Raw genomic sequence first — 19,361 nt, 5'->3', positions numbered from 1 at the left:
TCGCTATAATAGCGACGGTTTTAATAAAACAGTCGCCGATCTAGATCGGCGACGGTTTTTACCAAAACTGTCGCTATTATCGCGACGGTTTTGGTTGAACCGTGGCTATATAGCGACGGTTTTATTAAAAACCGTCGCTATAATTCTATATATACCGAGGTTCGCAGACATTTTCTTAAACGATTTTTCGTCTATCTCTAGTAGTAGTTAAACTCTATCAATTTTTCGAAGTTTCGATTTTTTAATTTTGTACTAACATTTTTTCGTATTTATTTCGTAGATTTGCTCGTCGGTACGATCTTCCAGCGTTACGTGGAGTTGCATATCTTCGCGCAAATCAGGTTTTAATTTTTTTTTCCCAGAAAATTTACTACATAATTTTACTTTTTGCGTAGTAGTTTTTTTTTATGCATTTTATGGTTACAAACCGTCGCTTCTTAAACGGCGGTTTTTTATAAAAAATCACCGTTTAATATAGCGACGGCTTTTTCAATTCCGTCGCTTAATATAGCGACGGCTTTTTCAATACCGTCGCGAACCTTTGGATGTTCAATTTTAAATTTTTATTTTGTTCAAATAAAATAATTTGACTTTTTATAATCATAATTTAAATTTTCAAAACTAGCTATTATAAATAGATAAATATAAGTTTTCAATAGTTTAACTTTTAGAAATAGCTTCAATATCATCCTTTATCACGCTTCAAAGAAAGAAAGATATTTATCTTTTATGTTTATCCAACTTGGGTATTTGGTAAGAGTAAATTCACTCGCATCCAAGATTTCTTGCTCGACGTTTTTAACCTTTTCCAAAAACATCATGAAGATCAATAAATACTTGTGAAGATTGAACGGGATAATGGTCAATTTTTTTTAGCTTTATAAAATGTGCCACCAGTACCAATCATCAAACTTTCATAATATCAATTATATGACATAAAATAAAATAATATGTATATAATTAAAAATATTATATATTTATAAAATTGGTTCGGTTAGGAGTTTTCACCAAAACTTTGAACAAAACAAATTTTTTCGATACGATTAATTTTAAAACCAATATAAATCGATCGACTAAAAACCAAACCAACTATTTGATTTGGCTTTGGTTTCTACTCACCCCTAAATTGGGTAATGCATGAGATTGACTAATGTTTCAACTTCATTTCTTCAATGCTTGTTGCTTCCTCAATATCCATTTTTTTTGCCCTCTAAGCGAGAAATCCCTAAATCAACATAAAAATAAATATTTTTATTTTTTTAATAATATAAAATAGAAGATATTTTTTAGTCTTCAATTCTAGTCTAGGAAATACAAATATATGTAGGCTATATGGTGTAATTCGATTTGGACTATTCGAGTTGTTTCACAAATTAGGTTGAAGCATCGAATCCGCTTCACTCCAAAATAATAAAACGCCGCTCTGCTTTCTGTTTCAATTCTCTTCAACAATGTCTTCCCGCTTCCAAGCTGCAGTGCTCGTATCAGCGCCTTGTTATCCGAACGTTGTTGCTTGGTCTGAAGAGAATCTGGTGGCGGTCGCTTCTGGTAGCCTCGTTACGATCCTGGTAATTGTTAACTTTTCAAATTTTGCTGATTTTAGTATTGAATTGATTTGATACAATTTTACTAGATACGATGTATAGCATTTGAGTCTCAACATTGAAATTGCTCAAGTTCAGAAATATACTGGCATTCAATCTGTTCTAGATGAGTTTTTAGTTGATCAAGAATTTTGGGTTGTCAAGTGATTCTGTTAGTGTGAGGATTATGCAGATGACATTATTAACCATGCACTGACATGAACAAGAATCAATGACCACTGATTCTGAGTCCAGTATTCTGTGATCCACCTGATGGGATCTGATCCCATGACTTAGGAAAGACAACTACTAAATTAATTGATTGCATATACTGTAATAATATTTTTGAATAGCATGCTTATTTTTTAGCCGAAGATTTTTGCATTGTTATTGAATTTTAAACGCCAAATTTATGCTTACATTTTAATCTACCTGATCTTCATAACTGGTCTGGAAGTTGTTTTATGTTGGAGTTCAATACATGGTCTGATTTGAATTTGATAGAGAATCTTATAGTAGTTGGTCTATATAATTCATATTACCTTACTTTTTATTTGTTTTTTCAAATTAGGATTTAATTTTATACTGTTTGATTTAGCCTTCGAATCACTGGTATATGCTTGTTGTTCACTTGGTTAGAATCCTGCTAAACCTTTTGGAGCTGGATGTTGAGGTGTAATTTTTGTTCTCCCAAGCAAGCCTTTTTCCATTGGTGTCATAAATGCTGGAGGTACGTAGAATCATATTAAAAAATGAATTTCATAGTTTTGAATGAGCTCATTGTATGTATGTATGTATGTACACAATTTGGATGCCATTTGGATTTCTGGGTTTTTGGTTTTACAGTGCAAATGAAAATTAATTATGAGTTGAGGTTTCAAGTACTTTTTATTTTCTCAGGTCACTGCATTTGATTTTGTTTTCATTTTGTCACAGGGATAGATTTTCTCTCTGGGTGCTTGTTGCCAATGCATGTGTCGCGGGATACACAGCCATGTGTTAGGTCAATTTCCTGGTCTCCTACAGGTCTTGCTAGCAATGCTGGGTACTGATACCATTACCCCTGATCGAAGTTTTTGTTTGAGTATGCAACGCAAGTTGCCTCCCTGAATTAATTCTACATTTTGCTATGAATCATGCAGTTGTTTGCTTGCTGTTTGCACCACTGGGGGACGCGTCAAACTTTACCGCTTTCCCTTCTGTGATTTTTCGGCTGAATGGATTGAGGTATTAAGTATTTTATAAATGAAGCTTTCAGGAAATAGTGGTGGCAGGACTAGAATTATGGTTCGAGCTTGCTGTCTCTTCACTTTAATAATCTTCCTAAACCAAAAAAAATGGTGAAAATTTTAGCAATGGAATTGTTTCAATTCTTGTGTCTATAGATGCTCTTAATTATGTTCTTACTGTTGGTTCTGTGTTGGCTATGAGCCCATGAGTAAATTCATATTTGTGCTAATGTGTAAATTTGTTGTGTTAGTACTGGAGGATTTGTTTATGTTTGGAAAGGCAATACCTAATCAACATTTCTTTCAAAAAGAATTTCATAGCCCTTCAAGTTTGTTGTATTTACGGTTTTGTTGCTTATGCATAATAAATGTCATGAATTTGGAATCTAGTATGTTATCTGTGATTCCTAAATTTAATGTTTGTTTTTCACACATTTGCTAAAGTTATAATATGAAATTTTCTAGGTTACGGACATATCAAAGATGATGTATAATTATCTTTCCAAGATCAATTTCGAAGAGTCTCAAATTATATCTTCAGAAAGTTTAGATGTGAGTTGGTTCTATCTTTCAACTTTTTGCTGATTAGCGTTTCTTGCATATCCCCATATACTTTTCTAGATGAAATATTCTTGATGACATAACAATTAATGATATGAATTCCAACTATTCTTGGGGTTTTTTCTTTATACAGGTGATAGGGAGTCGAGATAATGCAGAATCTGAATGCCCTAATGAGCCACCTGTATCTAGTTTAAGAAAGGAAAGAAAACGAAGGAGACATAATGAAACTAATGTACTGCACACTGCATTCACTATCTGATTTAGTTTTATCATTTTATTCCATGACATGAACCTCCATACTTACTAAATCAGCTTCAATGCAGCTACATGATCTGCTTTCAATTTGAAAAGTTGTGCATTTGATATATGCCATTACATTGAATGTGTTGCTATTTTTATTAGGTTGCTGCAAAAAAACTTGACAATGTAAAAGAAAACAATACATGGGAAATTATTCCCATATCTGTTTCTGAAGGGACACCTCTGAAGATCAAAGAATGCAATGTTCAACTAATAACGGCAAAACAATATGCTTCTCGCAATGCAATGCTGACACCCCTTATTGTGGCTTGGTCACCGATTCTGAGGACATCTGAAGATTGGGTTTCTATTCCTCATAACTCCTCGGGCTTCTGCTCTATTCTTGCTACTTGATTGAAATGTGGTCTAATTTCATTGTGGAGAATTGATGCACCAGAGAGTTATTCCATTATTACCCCTGAACTCCCATCTAAAGCATCAAATGGTGGCTTTCTCAAGGCACATGATACATGCATCACATCTATTTTCTGGGCTTTATATGGCTCTGAAATTTCAAAACCTCAACTTCTTTTAGCGACGGGAAGTTCTAATGGGAGGTGAGTAACTAATTAACCTTTTTCTGTTTTCGAAGCCAAAAGTCTAGCACATTTTCTTGACATGGGTTAGAACTACTGAATTATACACACACATACATATAAGGTTTACCTTTTATTTGATTATAACATTTAATTTTGTGACTTTCCTCTTCTTTTTGTTTCAGAGTGAAGATTTGGCAGGTGAATATTGAGGAACTGCTGAAGTCATCTGAAACTGTTCATGCTTCATTTTCTTTGCTGAGGGAGGTCAGCATATCCTGCTAAAAGTCTGCTACTTATCCTTTCAAAATTTAGACCAGCTACTTTGATTATATCTTATTTTGGAACTTGTGATTGCTCGTGTAATTAGGTTATTACTGTTGATTCAGCACCTGTCTCCATACTTTCATTTACTGCCCCGCTACAAACACCACTAAATTTGTTCCTGGCTATTGGTAAAGGATCCGGATCATTTGAAGTGTGGACCATGAATATGACCAGCCATGAATTTGAAATAATTGGTTGTTATAGTGCGCATGACCACATTGTATGTTCTCAACACCTTTTTTGGCATATGGAATGGCATATGATTTATCTTGTAAAATAACAATCAGGTCAATTGTTAGGATCGAGAAAGAGTTAAGAGGGGGGGGGGGGGTGAATGAACTCTTTCACATTTTCTTTTGTAAAATGTATTTTCAACCGTTTTTAGCCGGTTCGAAAAATTCCTTTCTCAAACGGTCGAAAGAGGTGAACCACTAAAGTGTGCGGAAGATGGTTCACTTCCTTTTGACAGATATTTCTTGAGAAATTAACAGTTTAAACAACAAGAATATGAATAACAGATAACAGTTTGCACAAGATAAGAGACACAGTATTTTTATGGATGTTCGGAGATTGAATACTCCTACGTCACCCCTTATTCCTTTGGTAGGAAGGATTCCACTAAAAGACTTTGACTTTACAAATCGTTTGTAACAGCCCAATCCAATCAGGACTTATTCCATTGCCTGTTTTGGAACTCCTAGTGATCACTTTACACTTCTGGATTTTTAAGAACCCTTAGTTCACCAGATTTCCAGACTTCAATCAAATAACCATAGGTTATTGATAGAACAATAGATTGTTTTTGGTAGCACGAAAAGATCCTTAAATGATCAAATATATGTCTGTGGAGCTGCGTGCAGAAGAGCGATAATGAAAATGTAGACTGTGAAAGTGCTCAAAGATCTTTGTGAAGGCAAGCTGAGAGACTTTTTCAAACAGTGTTAGAGTTGTGTAGCTTGCTTGTCGATAGCTTGCATTTCTCCCAGATGATATAGCCGAACGATGTAACGGTTCAAAAGTACAGTTATCGTAAACCTGAGCTTCTGAATCAGATGAGTCACTTTCTCATTTATGAGCAATAAATGCTCGCATTTAAACTACCTTTTGCTTATCATAAATTTGAAGCTCTTTACTTGAGGTTTACTCCTTTGGGCGACTGTGCAAACAGCAATAGGTTATGAAAACTGTCTCTGAACGTCTTCTCTAGGAAAGAGATATAAATGCATATCTTCCTTGGAATTGATGTGAGATCGTTGACTTCGAGAATTTGAATGCATTCAACCGGTCAGAGAATGTTGGAAAACAATATGTAAGTCTCTTAAATGAAGCGGCTGAAATCTAAAGAATAGGCGGTTGAAAATCAGCGGTTGAGAATTTCCAACCGCGGTTGATTTCTAATTTATCATACACCAAAATTCCTGAAATTTCATTTCTTAACAATTTCCCCCTTTTTGGTGATGATAAAACTGAGCCGAAATTCTGTTAGCCAAATCAGAGACAATATTGCTATTTCTTTGATTCTGATCCTTTGGCTTCCTTTTTCTTTAGAGCGGCCAATTCCTTTTGAATAAGCTTTTCTTGCTCTCTTTCCCTCTTTTTGACATCACCATTTACTAGAAAGTCCATAATTTCTGTAAGTTGAGCTCCTTAGGCATCCATTCTTTGTTCAATACGAGTGATTTGAGATGAAAGACCAAGGCACATATTGACATTTGTCGACTGAATGTTGGAAACCTTTGAAGTGATGGCAGCAAAATCCTTAGCTATACTGCTCTTGATAGTCTGCAGATCCTCTTTGAGATCAAAATGTTTGCGGTTTAGAGCGAGGATAGACTGATCCATATTGCCAAGTCGGCTTAGCAGATCCTGATGGAAGTTTGCTTCGACAACTTCTTCTTCTTCTTCAGGGGCGAACATTTCTTGGACTTCAGGTGCTTTGGGATCAGCAAGAAGTTTTCCCTTGAAAGCAATTAATTTAGATGATGTGGCTTTGGCAGATGAAGGCGAGGGGTCAATGTCAAGGTGGTCATCCGCAATACTCTCAATGAATTTATCAATGTCGTCAGTTGATATAAAAGATGCTGACCCAATGGGCTTGGATTCCTCGGGTTTGTCAATTTGATCATTTGCAGAGGAAGGTTTTGAGGAGATGTTTATCTCTGCTTTCTTAATGTCTGTCGAAAAAGCTGAGGGCTGCTTTTGAAGTTCCATTGGAGCAACAACCGGGAGAGGATCTATGTAATAGCCAAGCCTGGTGTACGGTACGGTTTAAGATTTCGTATGTTTATTGATTATTTGGTGAAGTTTAAGTATAGTTTGGATGTTAAGAGTTTAGATTTATGATTTTTAGTATGGTTGGGTATAGATGATGTGTAGTGTTGTCGTAGCGTCGTTACGATTAAATTCATGATAAATGGAATATTGATCCAAATGAGGTGAGGCCAATTGGAGTGGATAGCTAAGACTTAAGGCTATAACTTTCTTATTTTGAGTTTTGTTCAAATCATTGTGGAAGGTAAGCCAAAAGTGCCCCGAAGTGTGTCGTGTGTTTCGACGTTCCTCCAGTGACACATGTTGGGAGAATGGGCATAACTTTTTACTCAGAGCTCCAAATGCTCTGAAATTTTGAGGGATTGAAGATAAGACATAGGGCTACAACTTTGTAGTTTACCACTTTTTCTAATTCGGACGGGAAGAGGGGTTTCTGAAGCGATCTTTAGCGGGGCAGTGCGCAGAGTGGCGCCCGAGCGGTAATGTTTGGCCGCCCGAGCGCCACCACTTCTGGAATTTGGTCTTCAGGCAGTAACGTTGGCGCCCGAGCGGTAATTTTCGACCGCCCGAGCGCCAGGCACAGTACCAAAAGCGTGTTTTTGGTTTTAAGTGTTATAAATGGAAGAGTTGGTCTTATTTCCCTCATTTCTTCCCCTCATTCTCGATTTTTAGCTCTTGGGGAGGCTAGTGTTTCCTCATTTATTCATTTACTTCCTTTGATTCTTGTATCTTGGTGGATTATTGTTGAGAGAACAAGGTTATTTTGGGATCAAGGAGCTAAGGTAAGCATTTTGGTTTAGTTTATTCTTGGTTTGGTGTTGGGAGAATTGTTGGGTTTGTTGATTTTGTTGGTATTTTGGATTAAATGGTTTGATTGTTGGATTATTGGGTTATTGATGGTGCAACTTATGGTTTATTGTTGTAGGAGTTCAACCAAGAGATTAGTTGAAGGTGTTCTTGTTGGTTGTAAGTGGAATTTCATTCTTGTGCTCACATGATAATATATGTATGGTATTCCAATGGTTTTAATGTGTTATTCCCTTCATTTGATTCATGTTTATGTATTGATACACTTGTTATATATATTGGAGGCATTTTATGTCTCAATTATTGAAAAGGGAATACAAGAGAAAAGAGTTTACAAAGTGTTTGTTTAAATGCCAAAGAGAGAATTCAAATTGATTTATGGATTGATAGATACATAGTCAGAGATTGCATGCAATTAGTTGATCAACGACCATAGGCTTATATCCCTCAGAGTTATCGGTTTATATCGATTTGGGATACGAGCACCCCAGAGCAGAGTTGCTATTGATATCAATCCAACCAGAGTAAAGAGAAATACCATCTCATTTTTATGATATTGCTATGATATTCATGTTCAGAGTTTACAGTTCAGAGTTGATGGTATTTATGATTTCAAAGCTATGTTTTACAGAGTTTATTGTTCATTGCTATGTAAGAGTTCCACTTGCTGAGATTTATTCTCATTTCAGTTATTCATGTGATGCAGATATGAGTGGAGGCCCGGGACGTTGATTTGGAGACCGGAGTCATATGCATGCACCGTTGGAAGGAAGATTTTGGACATGATCATAGCAATGATGTTTTGTATTTTGCTTTATCATTTTAATGATCATGTATTGTTATTTTGTAAAATATTTAAAGAAATGTATTTTGAAACTCCTTCCATGTGAAAGAAAATTTTAAATTCCGCTGTATTTTTTTTTAAATTGGGTCGAGGTGTCACATTTAGTGGTATCAGAGCCCCGTTCTTCGGACCAATGCATATGACTTCGTCTACTTTCAACTGTCCGGGTATGTTTTCTTGCATCTATCCATTGTTATATAATTATTTGTATCTTGTGAGCTATTGTAGAGTAGAGGATGCCACCTAAGAGGAAAGCAGTAGAGGGTGAGGATAGTTCTTCCTCGAGAGTTGTCGACTAGTTCGGCAAGTTACTGAGAGAGCAGGCTAAGGTCCATAGTGAGCAGATCCAGCAGTTGCTCCGATTGCAAGGAGCAGGACAGGGTAGAGGCCAAGTGAGAGGCCAAGTAGCTCAGGCAGTTGGCACTGATGCCGTCTTTTCAGCTTTTAAGAGAATGGATCCACCGGAATTCGCAGGTAGCACTGATCCGTTAGTGGCTGTTGAGTGGGTCAAGGCGCTTGAAGCAATCTTCGACCATCTCCAGTATGAGGATAAAGACAGAATCAGCTGTGCCGTATTCATGTTGGTAAAGGCTGCACGTATCTGGTGGAATGCCACTAAGGTTGGTGTGAATGTTTCTACCTTGAAGTGGTCAGAGTTTACAGAGTTGTTCTATGACAAGTATTTCCCCGATGCCCTTAGAGCGAGGAAGGTGACGGAGTTCTTGGAACTTAGGCAGGGGAGCATGGATGTTGGTGAGTATATCCTGAAGTTCGAGGAGGGTTGCTTGTTTGCTCCATACGTTGCTTCTAACGATAAGGATAAAGGCGCTCATTTCATTCGAGGCCTTAGAGCAGAGATCAGACGAGATATCAATATGTCCAAGGCTGTGACTTTCAAGGAGATTGTGTCCAAGGCTTTGTTGGCCGAGCAGGATGAGAAGGACATTGCCCAGGAGAGGCGAGCGAGACATCAGGCTAGTGTTCAGAGGAGTCAGAGTTCGAGTCAGCAAGGTTGAGATCGATTCAAAGGGAGAGACAAGATGGATCTGAGTCCTAGACCACCGACAGTCCCATCTGATTCAGAGAAGCCTTTGTGTCCTAAGTGTGGTCGTCATCATTGGGGAGAGTGCAGGTATGGCACTCATACTTGTTATCGTTGTGGCACGGTAGGCCACGTTGCCAGAGATTGTCCTCAGGGAGCCGGTACAGGTACTTCGCTGGTCCTTCCTTTTATTTCTTGTTTTGAGGTTGAGAGATTGCTGTTTAGAGGTTGTGATGGGTTTTTGGCTTCTATTGTTGATGTGGATAGTATGGTTAAGTTGAATATTGGTGATATTGATGTGGTGATAGAGTTTGTTGATGTGTTTGAGCTTGATGTGCCGGGTTTGCCTCCGGACAGAGATGGGGAGTTTGTGATTGCTTTGGTGGTCCCTGGAACCATTGCTCGTTTATCAGCGTTAGTTATTAGGGATACATTGACGGACAGGATCAGTAGAGAGCAGACTGACGAGGTTTAGTTGATAGAGATGATAGCTAGAGCAGAGGAGAGAGGTACCTTAGAGTTTAGAGTGTATGGTGATGGTTTGGTGATCTTTAGAGGTTGTATTTGTGTTCCTTCAGAGTTTTGGAAGAGTTTGCATAGAACTATGGGTTCGCGGTTAGCGTTAAGTGCAGCTTATTACCTTCAGAGCGACGGTCAATCAGAGAGAGTCATTCAGAGTATAGAGGATATGATCATAGTTGGTGCTATTGATTATCCAGAGCCATTGGACTTGACGCAGAGTTTGGCATTGTTACAGTTCTTTCGAGGAATCATTTGATAGAAGAGGCTATGTGGGAACCATAGATTGAGATAAGAGGGTAGTATCCTGAGTTGTTTGCGTAGTGACGTCAATTTCGGGGACGAAATTCCTCTAAGGAGGGGAGATTGTAATAGCCAAGCCTGGTGTACGGTACGGTTTAAGATTTCGTATGTTTATTGATTATTTGGTGAAGTTTAAGTATAGTTTGGATGTTAAGAGTTTAGATTTATGATTTTTAGTATGGTTGGGTATAGATGATGTGTAGTGTTGTCGTAGCGTCGTTACGATTAAATTCATGATAAATGGAATATTGATCCAAATGAGGTGAGGCCAATTGGAGTGGATAGCTAAGACTTAAGGCTATAACTTTCTTATTTTGAGTTTTGTTCAAATCATTGTGGAAGGTAAGCCAAAAGTGCCCCGAAGTGTGTCGTGTGTTTCGACGTTCCTCCAGTGACACATGTTGGGAGAATGGGCATAACTTTTTACTCAGAGCTCCAAATGCTCTGAAATTTTGAGGGATTGAAGATAAGACATAGGGCTACAACTTTGTAGTTTACCACTTTTTCTAATTCGGACGGGAAGAGGGGTTTCTGAAGCGATCTTTAGCGGGGCAGTGCGCAGAGTGGCGCCCGAGCGGTAATGTTTGGCCGCCCGAGCGCCACCACTTCTGGAATTTGGTCTTCAGGCAGTAACGTTGGCGCCCGAGCGGTAATTTTCGACCGCCCGAGCGCCAGGCACAGTACCAAAAGCGTGTTTTTGGTTTTAAGTGATATAAATGGAAGAGTTGGTCTTATTTCCCTCATTTCTTCCCCTCATTCTCGATTTTTAGCTCTTGGGGAGGCTAGGGTTTCCTCATTTATTCATTTACTTCCTTTGATTCTTGTATCTTGGTGGATTATTGTTGAGAGAACAAGGTTATTTTGGGATCAAGGAGCTAAGGTAAGCATTTTGGTTTAGTTTATTCTTGGTTTGGTGTTGGGAGAATTGTTGGGTTTGTTGATTTTGTTGGTATTTTGGATTAAATGGTTTGATTGTTGGATTATTGGGTTATTGATGGTGCAACTTATGGTTTATTGTTGTAGGAGTTCAACCAAGAGATTAGTTGAAGGTGTTCTTGTTGGTTGTAAGTGGAATTTCATTCTTGTGCTCACATGATAATATATGTATGGTATTCCAATGGTTTTAATGTGTTATTCCCTTCATTTGATTCATGTTTATGTATTGATACACTTGTTATATATATTGGAGGCATTTTATGTCTCAATTATTGAAAAGGGAATACAAGAGAAAAGAGTTTACAAAGTGTTTGTTTAAATGCCAAAGAGAGAATTCAAATTGATTTATGGATTGATAGATACATAGTCAGAGATTGCATGCAATTAGTTGATCAACGACCATAGGCTTATATCCCTCAGAGTTATCGGTTTATATCGATTTGGGATACGAGCACCCCAGAGCAGAGTTGCTATTGATATCAATCCAACCAGAGTAAAGAGAAATACCATCTCATTTTTATGATATTGCTATGATATTCATGTTCAGAGTTTACAGTTCAGAGTTGATGGTATTTATGATTTCAAAGCTATGTTTTACAGAGTTTATTGTTCATTGCTATGTAAGAGTTCCACTTGCTGAGATTTATTCTCATTTCAGTTATTCATGTGATGCAGATATGAGTGGAGGCCCGGGACGTTGATTTGGAGACCGGAGTCATATGCATGCACCGTTGGAAGGAAGATTTTGGACATGATCATAGCAATGATGTTTTGTATTTTGCTTTATCATTTTAATGATCATGTATTGTTATTTTGTAAAATATTTAAAGAAATGTATTTTGAAACTCCTTCCATGTGAAAGAAAATTTTAAATTCCGCTGTATTTTTTTTTAAATTGGGTCGAGGTGTCACATTTAGTGGTATCAGAGCCCCGTTCTTCGGACCAATGCATATGACTTCGTCTACTTTCAACTGTCCGGGTATGTTTTCTTGCATCTATCCATTGTTATATAATTATTTGTATCTTGTGAGCTATTGTAGAGTAGAGGATGCCACCTAAGAGGAAAGCAGTAGAGGGTGAGGATAGTTCTTCCTCGAGAGTTGTCGACGAGTTCGGCAAGTTACTGAGAGAGCAGGCTAAGGTCCATAGTGAGCAGATCCAGCAGTTGCTCCGATTGCAAGGAGCAGGACAGGGTAGAGGCCAAGTGAGAGGCCAAGTAGCTCAGGCAGTTGGCACTGATGCCGTCTTTTCTGCTTTTAAGAGAATGGATCCACCGGAATTCGCAGGTAGCACTGATCCGTTAGTGGCTGTTGAGTGGGTCAAGGCGCTTGAAGCAATCTTCGACCATCTCCAGTATGAGGATAAAGACAGAATCAGCTGTGCCGTATTCATGTTGGTAAAGGCTGCACGTATCTGGTGGAATGCCACTAAGGTTGGTGTGAATGTTTCTACCTTGAAGTGGTCAGAGTTTACAGAGTTGTTCTATGACAAGTATTTCCCCGATGCCCTTAGAGCGAGGAAGGTGACGGAGTTCTTGGAACTTAGGCAGGGGAGCATGGATGTTGGTGAGTATATCCTGAAGTTCGAGGAGGGTTGCTTGTTTGCTCCATACGTTGCTTCTAACGATAAGGATAAAGGCGCTCATTTCATTCGAGGCCTTAGAGCAGAGATCAGACGAGATATCAATATGTCCAAGGCTGTGACTTTCAAGGAGATTGTGTCCAAGGCTTTGTTGGCTGAGCAGGATGAGAAGGACATTGCCCAGGAGAGGCGAGCGAGACATCAGGCTAGTGTTCAGAGGAGTCAGAGTTCGAGTCAGCAAGGTGGAGATCGATTCAAAGGGAGAGACAAGATGGATCTGAGTCCTAGACCACCGACAGTCCCATCTGATTCAGAGAAGCCTTTGTGTCCTAAGTGTGGTCGTCATCATTGGGGAGAGTGCAGGTATGGCACTCATACTTGTTATCGTTGTGGCACGGTAGGCCACGTTGCCAGAGATTGTCCTCAGGGAGCCGGTACAGGTACTTCGCTGGTCCTTCCTTTTATTTCTTGTTTTGAGGTTGAGAGATTGCTGTTTAGAGGTTGTGATGGGTTTTTGGCTTCTATTGTTGATGTGGATAGTATGGTTAAGTTGAATATTGGTGATATTGATGTGGTGATAGAGTTTGTTGATGTGTTTGAGCTTGATGTGCCGGGTTTGCCTCCGGACAGAGATGGGGAGTTTGTGATTGCTTTGGTGGTCCCTGGAACCATTGCTCGTTTATCAGCGTTAGTTATTAGGGATACATTGACGGACAGGATCAGTAGAGAGCAGACTGACGAGGTTTAGTTGATAGAGATGATAGCTAGAGCAGAGGAGAGAGGTACCTTAGAGTTTAGAGTGTATGGTGATGGTTTGGTGATCTTTAGAGGTTGTATTTGTGTTCCTTCAGAGTTTTGGAAGAGTTTGCATAGAACTATGGGTTCGCGGTTAGCGTTAAGTGCAGCTTATTACCTTCAGAGCGACGGTCAATCAGAGAGAGTCATTCAGAGTATAGAGGATATGATCATAGTTGGTGCTATTGATTATCCAGAGCCATTGGACTTGACGCAGAGTTTGGCATTGTTACAGTTCTTTCGAGGAATCATTTGATAGAAGAGGCTATGTGGGAACCATAGATTGAGATAAGAGGGTAGTATCCTGAGTTGTTTGCGTAGTGACGTCAATTTCGGGGACGAAATTCCTCTAAGGAGGGGAGATTGTAATAGCCAAGCCTGGTGTACGGTACGGTTTAAGATTTCGTATGTTTATTGATTATTTGGTGAAGTTTAAGTATAGTTTGGATGTTAAGAGTTTAGATTTATGATTTTTAGTATGGTTGGGTATAGATGATGTGTAGTGTTGTCGTAGCGTCGTTACGATTAAATTCATGATAAATGGAATATTGATCCAAATGAGGTGAGGCCAATTGGAGTGGATAGCTAAGACTTAAGGCTATAACTTTCTTATTTTGAGTTTTGTTCAAATCATTGTGGAAGGTAAGCCAAAAGTGCCCCGAAGTGTGTCGTGTGTTTCGACGTTCCTCCAGTGACACATGTTGGGAGAATGGGCATAACTTTTTACTCAGAGCTCCAAATGCTCTGAAATTTTGAGGGATTGAAGATAAGACATAGGGCTACAACTTTGTAGTTTACCACTTTTTCTAATTCGGACGGGAAGAGGGGTTTCTGAAGCGATCTTTAGCGGGGCAGTGCGCAGAGTGGCGCCCGAGCGGTAATGTTTGGCCGCCCGAGCGCCACCACTTCTGGAATTTGGTCTTCAGGCAGTAACGTTGGCGCCCGAGCGGTAATTTTCGACCGCCCGAGCGCCAGGCACAGTACCAAAAGCGTGTTTTTGGTTTTAAGTGATATAAATGGAAGAGTTGGTCTTATTTCCCTCATTTCTTCCCCTCATTCTCGATTTTTAGCTCTTGGGGAGGCTAGGGTTTCCTCATTTATTCATTTACTTCCTTTGATTCTTGTATCTTGGTGGATTATTGTTGAGAGAACAAGGTTATTTTGGGATCAAGGAGCTAAGGTAAGCATTTTGGTTTAGTTTATTCTTGGTTTGGTGTTGGGAGAATTGTTGGGTTTGTTGATTTTGTTGGTATTTTGGATTAAATGGTTTGATTGTTGGATTATTGGGTTATTGATGGTGCAACTTATGGTTTATTGTTGTAGGAGTTCAACCAAGAGATTAGTTGAAGGTGTTCTTGTTGGTTGTAAGTGGAATTTCATTCTTGTGCTCACATGATAATATATGTATGGTATTCCAATGGTTTTAATGTGTTATTCCCTTCATTTGATTCATGTTTATGTATTGATACACTTGTTATATATATTGGAGGCATTTTATGTCTCAATTATTGAAAAGGGAATACAAGAGAAAAGAGTTTACAAAGTGTTTGTTTAAATGCCAAAGAGAGAATTCAAATTGATTTATGGATTGATAGATACATAGTCAGAGATTGCATGCAATTAGTTGATCAACGACCATAGGCTTATATCCCTCAGAGTTATCGGTTTATATCGATTTGGGATACGAGCACCCCAGAGCAGAGTTGCTATTGATATCAATCCAACCAGAGTAAAGAGAAATACCATCTCATTTTTATGATATTGCTATGATATTCATGTTCAGAGTTTACAGTTCAGAGTTGATGGTATTTATGATTTCAAAGCTATGTTTTACAGAGTTTATTGTTCATTGCTATGTAAGAGTTCCACTTGCTGAGATTTATTCTCATTTCAGTTATTCATGTGATGCAGATATGAGTGGAGGCCCGGGACGTTGATTTGGAGACCGGAGTCATATGCATGCACCGTTGGAAGGAAGATTTTGGACATGATCATAGCAATGATGTTTTGTATTTTGCTTTATCATTTTAATGATCATGTATTGTTATTTTGTAAAATATTTAAAGAAATGTATTTTGAAACTCCTTCCATGTGAAAGAAAATTTTAAATTCCGCTGTATTTTTTTTTAAATTGGGTCGAGGTGTCACAATCTAGAGAAGATACAATAGAGTCCTGATATGGTTGAGCAGCATCAAAGTCAGATAGAAATCGTTCTGCTTCATCGACTGAAAGAACTGAAGCTTTGATGGTTTCAACAGAGGGCAGGGAGGCAATGATGCCAGTATCAGAATGTGGTGACAAAGCAACTGGGACATCAGATGGTGTAGGAACCGTGTCTTCATGAGTTGGTGGATTTGTTTCAACAATGGCCTTGGGTGATGCAGTTATAACATGTGTATTAGGTAACACATCTTGACAGGTGAGAGAGGCTGGCTGTTGTTCTGACCGTGGGGAGTTCTGAATGAGATTTGGCTCCGGCTGAGCTGTTGTCGGAATGCCTGGTGAAGTGAGTTTGGAACTAGTGCAAGGTTGTGACGAAGAAGCCTTCTGAGAGGCAATTAGTGGAACTGGTTCTGTACTGAAGTCATCATGAATATCCATCAAAGAGTCAAATTGATTCTGATTTGCACTAGCCGGAAGATGGAGCGTATTTCGCATAAGAGCGACTGATGCAGCAAGAGACAGAGCATCCATTTCAAGTTGAGATATGACTGCAGGGTCATCTTGAGCTGTAGGACTAGATGGATCAAAATTTTTCCTCTTTAACTGGATGATGATTCGAAGAGTGCTCTCTTTCATTTGAATTTCTATGAAATCACGTCTTTGAAGAGCGGTTGGAATGTCTGTTGTTTCTGCCCATTCCAAAATGGACCGTTCAAGCTTTGCAGCAGTCTTTATTTTCCCTGTTTCGATGAGTGAATCAAAAGAGACAGCAGTGCAATATTTTACCCATTTATCAAACTTCTTGATTTTGGACTCAACAGCTTCACAAACACGCTGACTTGTGAGAACGATGGCCGTATGAACTGCATGGTTTTGCGGAGGATTGGTACTCATAACCTGTTTGCCTTTGTCTGATGACAGAATGATCGGAACTCCTGAGTAAGATGATTGGATATCCTTTTCTGTAATCTAAATGCCTTTCAACTTTGAAATCGAGGCTGATGGGATAGGTGCAGGAATAAGTGGTGCAGAGATATGCTTGATCAGCTTAATCTTCGTTGCTTTGGCAGGAGCGGTTCGTTTCTTTTTGAACACCTGTGAAACCGGAATGTCATCCTTAGTTTCTTCATCAGAACTGGATTTCAGAACCAGCTTTCTTTTTGTTTCCTTGGGAGTGGAGGCAATTGCTTTCTTTTGTTTCACAAATTCAACCCCAGTTTCTGTTTTGACTTGGACGAATTCTTCATCTGTCGGTTTGTTTTTCGAAATAAATTTGTCAACCGATACCCATGTGAACAGCTTGGTTTTACCAACTTCAATCATCTCAACTGGTTGAGCACCGGCAGAAATTAGGATGTGGCAAATTTGAACTGCAAATCCTTGAGATTGGTTGTCTTTCTTTACCATGGCCACCAGAATGTTGAAGAGGATATCAGACCAGTTGACTCCTAGTTGAGAGGAGATGGTTGCCATAACAAGAAATTTTTCCAGAGTAATTTTATCATAAGCACCAGCTTTAGCAAGAATTCCTTTAGCCACAATATCAGCCAACAGTCGATATTCAATCTTTAGATCTCGCTTTTGGCAAGTTGGATGAGAGATAGGAGAGGCAGTGAGTGAGAAAGCTTGACGCCAAATATCAATATTACCATCTGGTAGTGTAGAGAAGTCAGTGACACCTGCCGTAGGTAACTTAAACAAATCAGCAAACACCTTCTGGGTGAAAGTAAAATGTTTGTCCTGAACAGAGCAGAGAATTTCTCCATTCTTCATGTGAGCAGTTTCAAAGAACTCTTTCAGCAATATTTCAGAGTATGAGTATCGACAGCCCAGAAAAGTTCGAAGCCCAGATTCTTCAATGGTACGGAACATAGCTTTCATTGGTTTGTTGAGCATAGAGGAGACAGATGGAAAGTTGATAGCCACTGTATTCTGTGAAATGGATGCAGCCATTTGAGGATTCTTGAGAGGATTCTGTAAATTGGTTCCTGTATTGTAAGCTGCAGTGAAGTGGCAAGAAGAACAATGAAGTGAGTAATGATATGTATGTCCGGTTCAAGGATGTACTAACATGTCCACATGGAGGACTGTTGGTAGAGAATTTTCAAAAATATTTTAAATTTTTGGACGTCGGCAAAATGAGTGTTTTTCAAATTTCAAGGGAATAACCGTCACTTCATATAGGGGCAGTCGAAAACAGTCTAGAGTGTGGTTTACGAAAATGACGTGGATTAATTATGTCCACATAATATGAACCGGATCATTAATATTATTAGGTGGAACCGGTTACAGACAATGATAATCATTCTTAACCATGTTCCCCCTAAACACGTGCATGAATGGGAGAAAACCGTCGGTTGCATATGATAAAACTCTTCACATTTCCCACCAGAGTCATGATAACATAAGCCCTTGACGCTTGATCTTCATCTATAAGTATCAGCAAAGATGTTAACATTATACTTTCAAGTAAAAACAAAAATGGATAGAGATAGCAGTCCAGATTTGGCGGAGGAGTTCATGAGGGATGTCATGGCTTCACGAAAGAAGACTATTATGGACAGAGTGCATGAAAAGCCTCTGGCCATTTGGGAAAAAGTTCAAACATTACAGGCCATCCTTGAGAGCGGAGAAGCTCTCTCTTCCAGAAATAAGGCGGCATTGAGAAGATATCGGCGACGGCTTCGCGTTGCTGATAACGCTGGAGTCTTTTCTGATGACGGTGTTTATCTTCTCATGCTGCTTAAGGAGAAGAGAGCTCTGAAGAAAGTGGTCATCTCAGAGGAGTTCTCACGTATTGCCGTAGGAGGGTTGGCTGGATGGTTAGCCCTTTGGAGGTTGTACGTAGATAAAGAGATTAGGAGTGTTCGCCTCCGCCTCTGATGATGTACTAAACTTTCCTTTCTAATGAAATATTATTTTATTTTGCTTCCAGATGTTTGTCTTGTTCTTTTTGTTTTCTGCAAACTTAACCTGAACATTCACAATAAATAAACACATCATGATAAGTCAGTCAAACCAAGAATATTGCGAAAATGGGAGAACTTAGCCTCGGGTAATGGTTTAGTAAAAATATCAGCCGTTTGTTGATCAGTATGAACATATTCAAGCCGGATATCTTTCTTCATCACATGCTCTCGAATGAAGTGGTGTCGGATATCGATATGTTTTGTCCGAGAGTGCATTACAGGGTTGTATGTTATAGCTATTGCACTTGTGTTGTCGCAAAATATAGGAGATTCAGCCGCTTGAATTCCATAGTCTTTTAACTGTTGCTGAATCCATAACATTTGAGCACAACAACTTCCAGCTGCTAAATATTCTGCTTCAGCGGTTGATGTAGCGATAGATGTTTGCTTCTTGCTGGCCCATGAAATAAGTCTTTCTCCTACAAATTGGAATGAACCGCTTGTGCTTTTTCGATCAATTTTACATCCTGCATAATCTGCATCTGAGTAACCTACAAGGTTAAAGCTTGAATCTTTGGGATACCAAAGACCCACATTTGCGGTTCCTTTCAAATATTTGAGTATGCGTTTAGAGGCAATAAAATGAGATT

At 38.9% G+C, this 19,361-nt stretch overlaps 1 protein-coding gene and 3 long non-coding RNA genes across 4 annotated transcripts; all 4 read left to right on the top strand.

The window, feature by feature from the left end:
• The first annotated feature begins 1,451 nt into the window (after positions 1 to 1,451).
• LOC140804600 (uncharacterized) lies at positions 1,452 to 6,156 on the top strand. The gene is made up of 10 exons (XM_073160667.1): positions 1,452 to 1,548; positions 2,520 to 2,628; positions 2,726 to 2,810; positions 3,278 to 3,364; positions 3,507 to 3,608; positions 3,779 to 3,979; positions 4,136 to 4,233; positions 4,398 to 4,479; positions 4,583 to 4,759; positions 6,088 to 6,156. The coding sequence occupies exons 1-10, from the start codon at positions 1,452 to 1,454 to the stop codon at positions 6,154 to 6,156; spliced, it is 1,107 nt and encodes a 368-aa protein (XP_073016768.1).
• Positions 6,157 to 7,499: 1,343 nt separating this feature from the next.
• LOC140811476 (uncharacterized) lies at positions 7,500 to 8,526 on the top strand. The gene is made up of 3 exons (XR_012113467.1): positions 7,500 to 7,592; positions 7,736 to 7,776; positions 8,324 to 8,526. It is a non-coding gene; the product is annotated as an uncharacterized lncRNA (long non-coding RNA).
• A 2,538-nt stretch (positions 8,527 to 11,064) lies between these two features.
• LOC140811471 (uncharacterized) lies at positions 11,065 to 12,487 on the top strand. The gene is made up of 3 exons (XR_012113466.1): positions 11,065 to 11,205; positions 11,349 to 11,389; positions 11,937 to 12,487. It is a non-coding gene; the product is annotated as an uncharacterized lncRNA (long non-coding RNA).
• Positions 12,488 to 14,677: 2,190 nt separating this feature from the next.
• On the top strand, positions 14,678 to 15,747 carry LOC140811464 (uncharacterized). Its single transcript, XR_012113465.1, has 3 exons — positions 14,678 to 14,818; positions 14,962 to 15,002; positions 15,550 to 15,747. It is a non-coding gene; the product is annotated as an uncharacterized lncRNA (long non-coding RNA).
• The last annotated feature ends 3,614 nt before the right edge of the window (positions 15,748 to 19,361 follow it).

This window comes from Primulina eburnea, chromosome 1 (genome assembly GCF_022965805.1).
Source record: "Primulina eburnea isolate SZY01 chromosome 1, ASM2296580v1, whole genome shotgun sequence".
Taxonomy (NCBI): domain Eukaryota; kingdom Viridiplantae; phylum Streptophyta; class Magnoliopsida; order Lamiales; family Gesneriaceae; genus Primulina; species Primulina eburnea.
Note: the sequence above shows the minus strand (reverse complement) of the source record. Positions and strands in the feature narration are given on the sequence as shown.

Excerpts from the sequence above, each read along its gene's own strand:
- LOC140804600 (XM_073160667.1), top strand. The coding sequence starts at position 1,452 with ATGTCTTCCCGCTTCCAAGCTGCAGTGCTCGTATCAGCGCCTTGTTAT. Across the intron at positions 3,609-3,778 it reads GGAGACATAATGAAACTAAT|GTTGCTGCAAAAAAACTTGA; the intron begins GTACTGCACACT and ends TATTTTTATTAG. Across the intron at positions 3,980-4,135 it reads TGAGGACATCTGAAGATTGG|GCACATGATACATGCATCAC; the intron begins GTTTCTATTCCT and ends GGCTTTCTCAAG.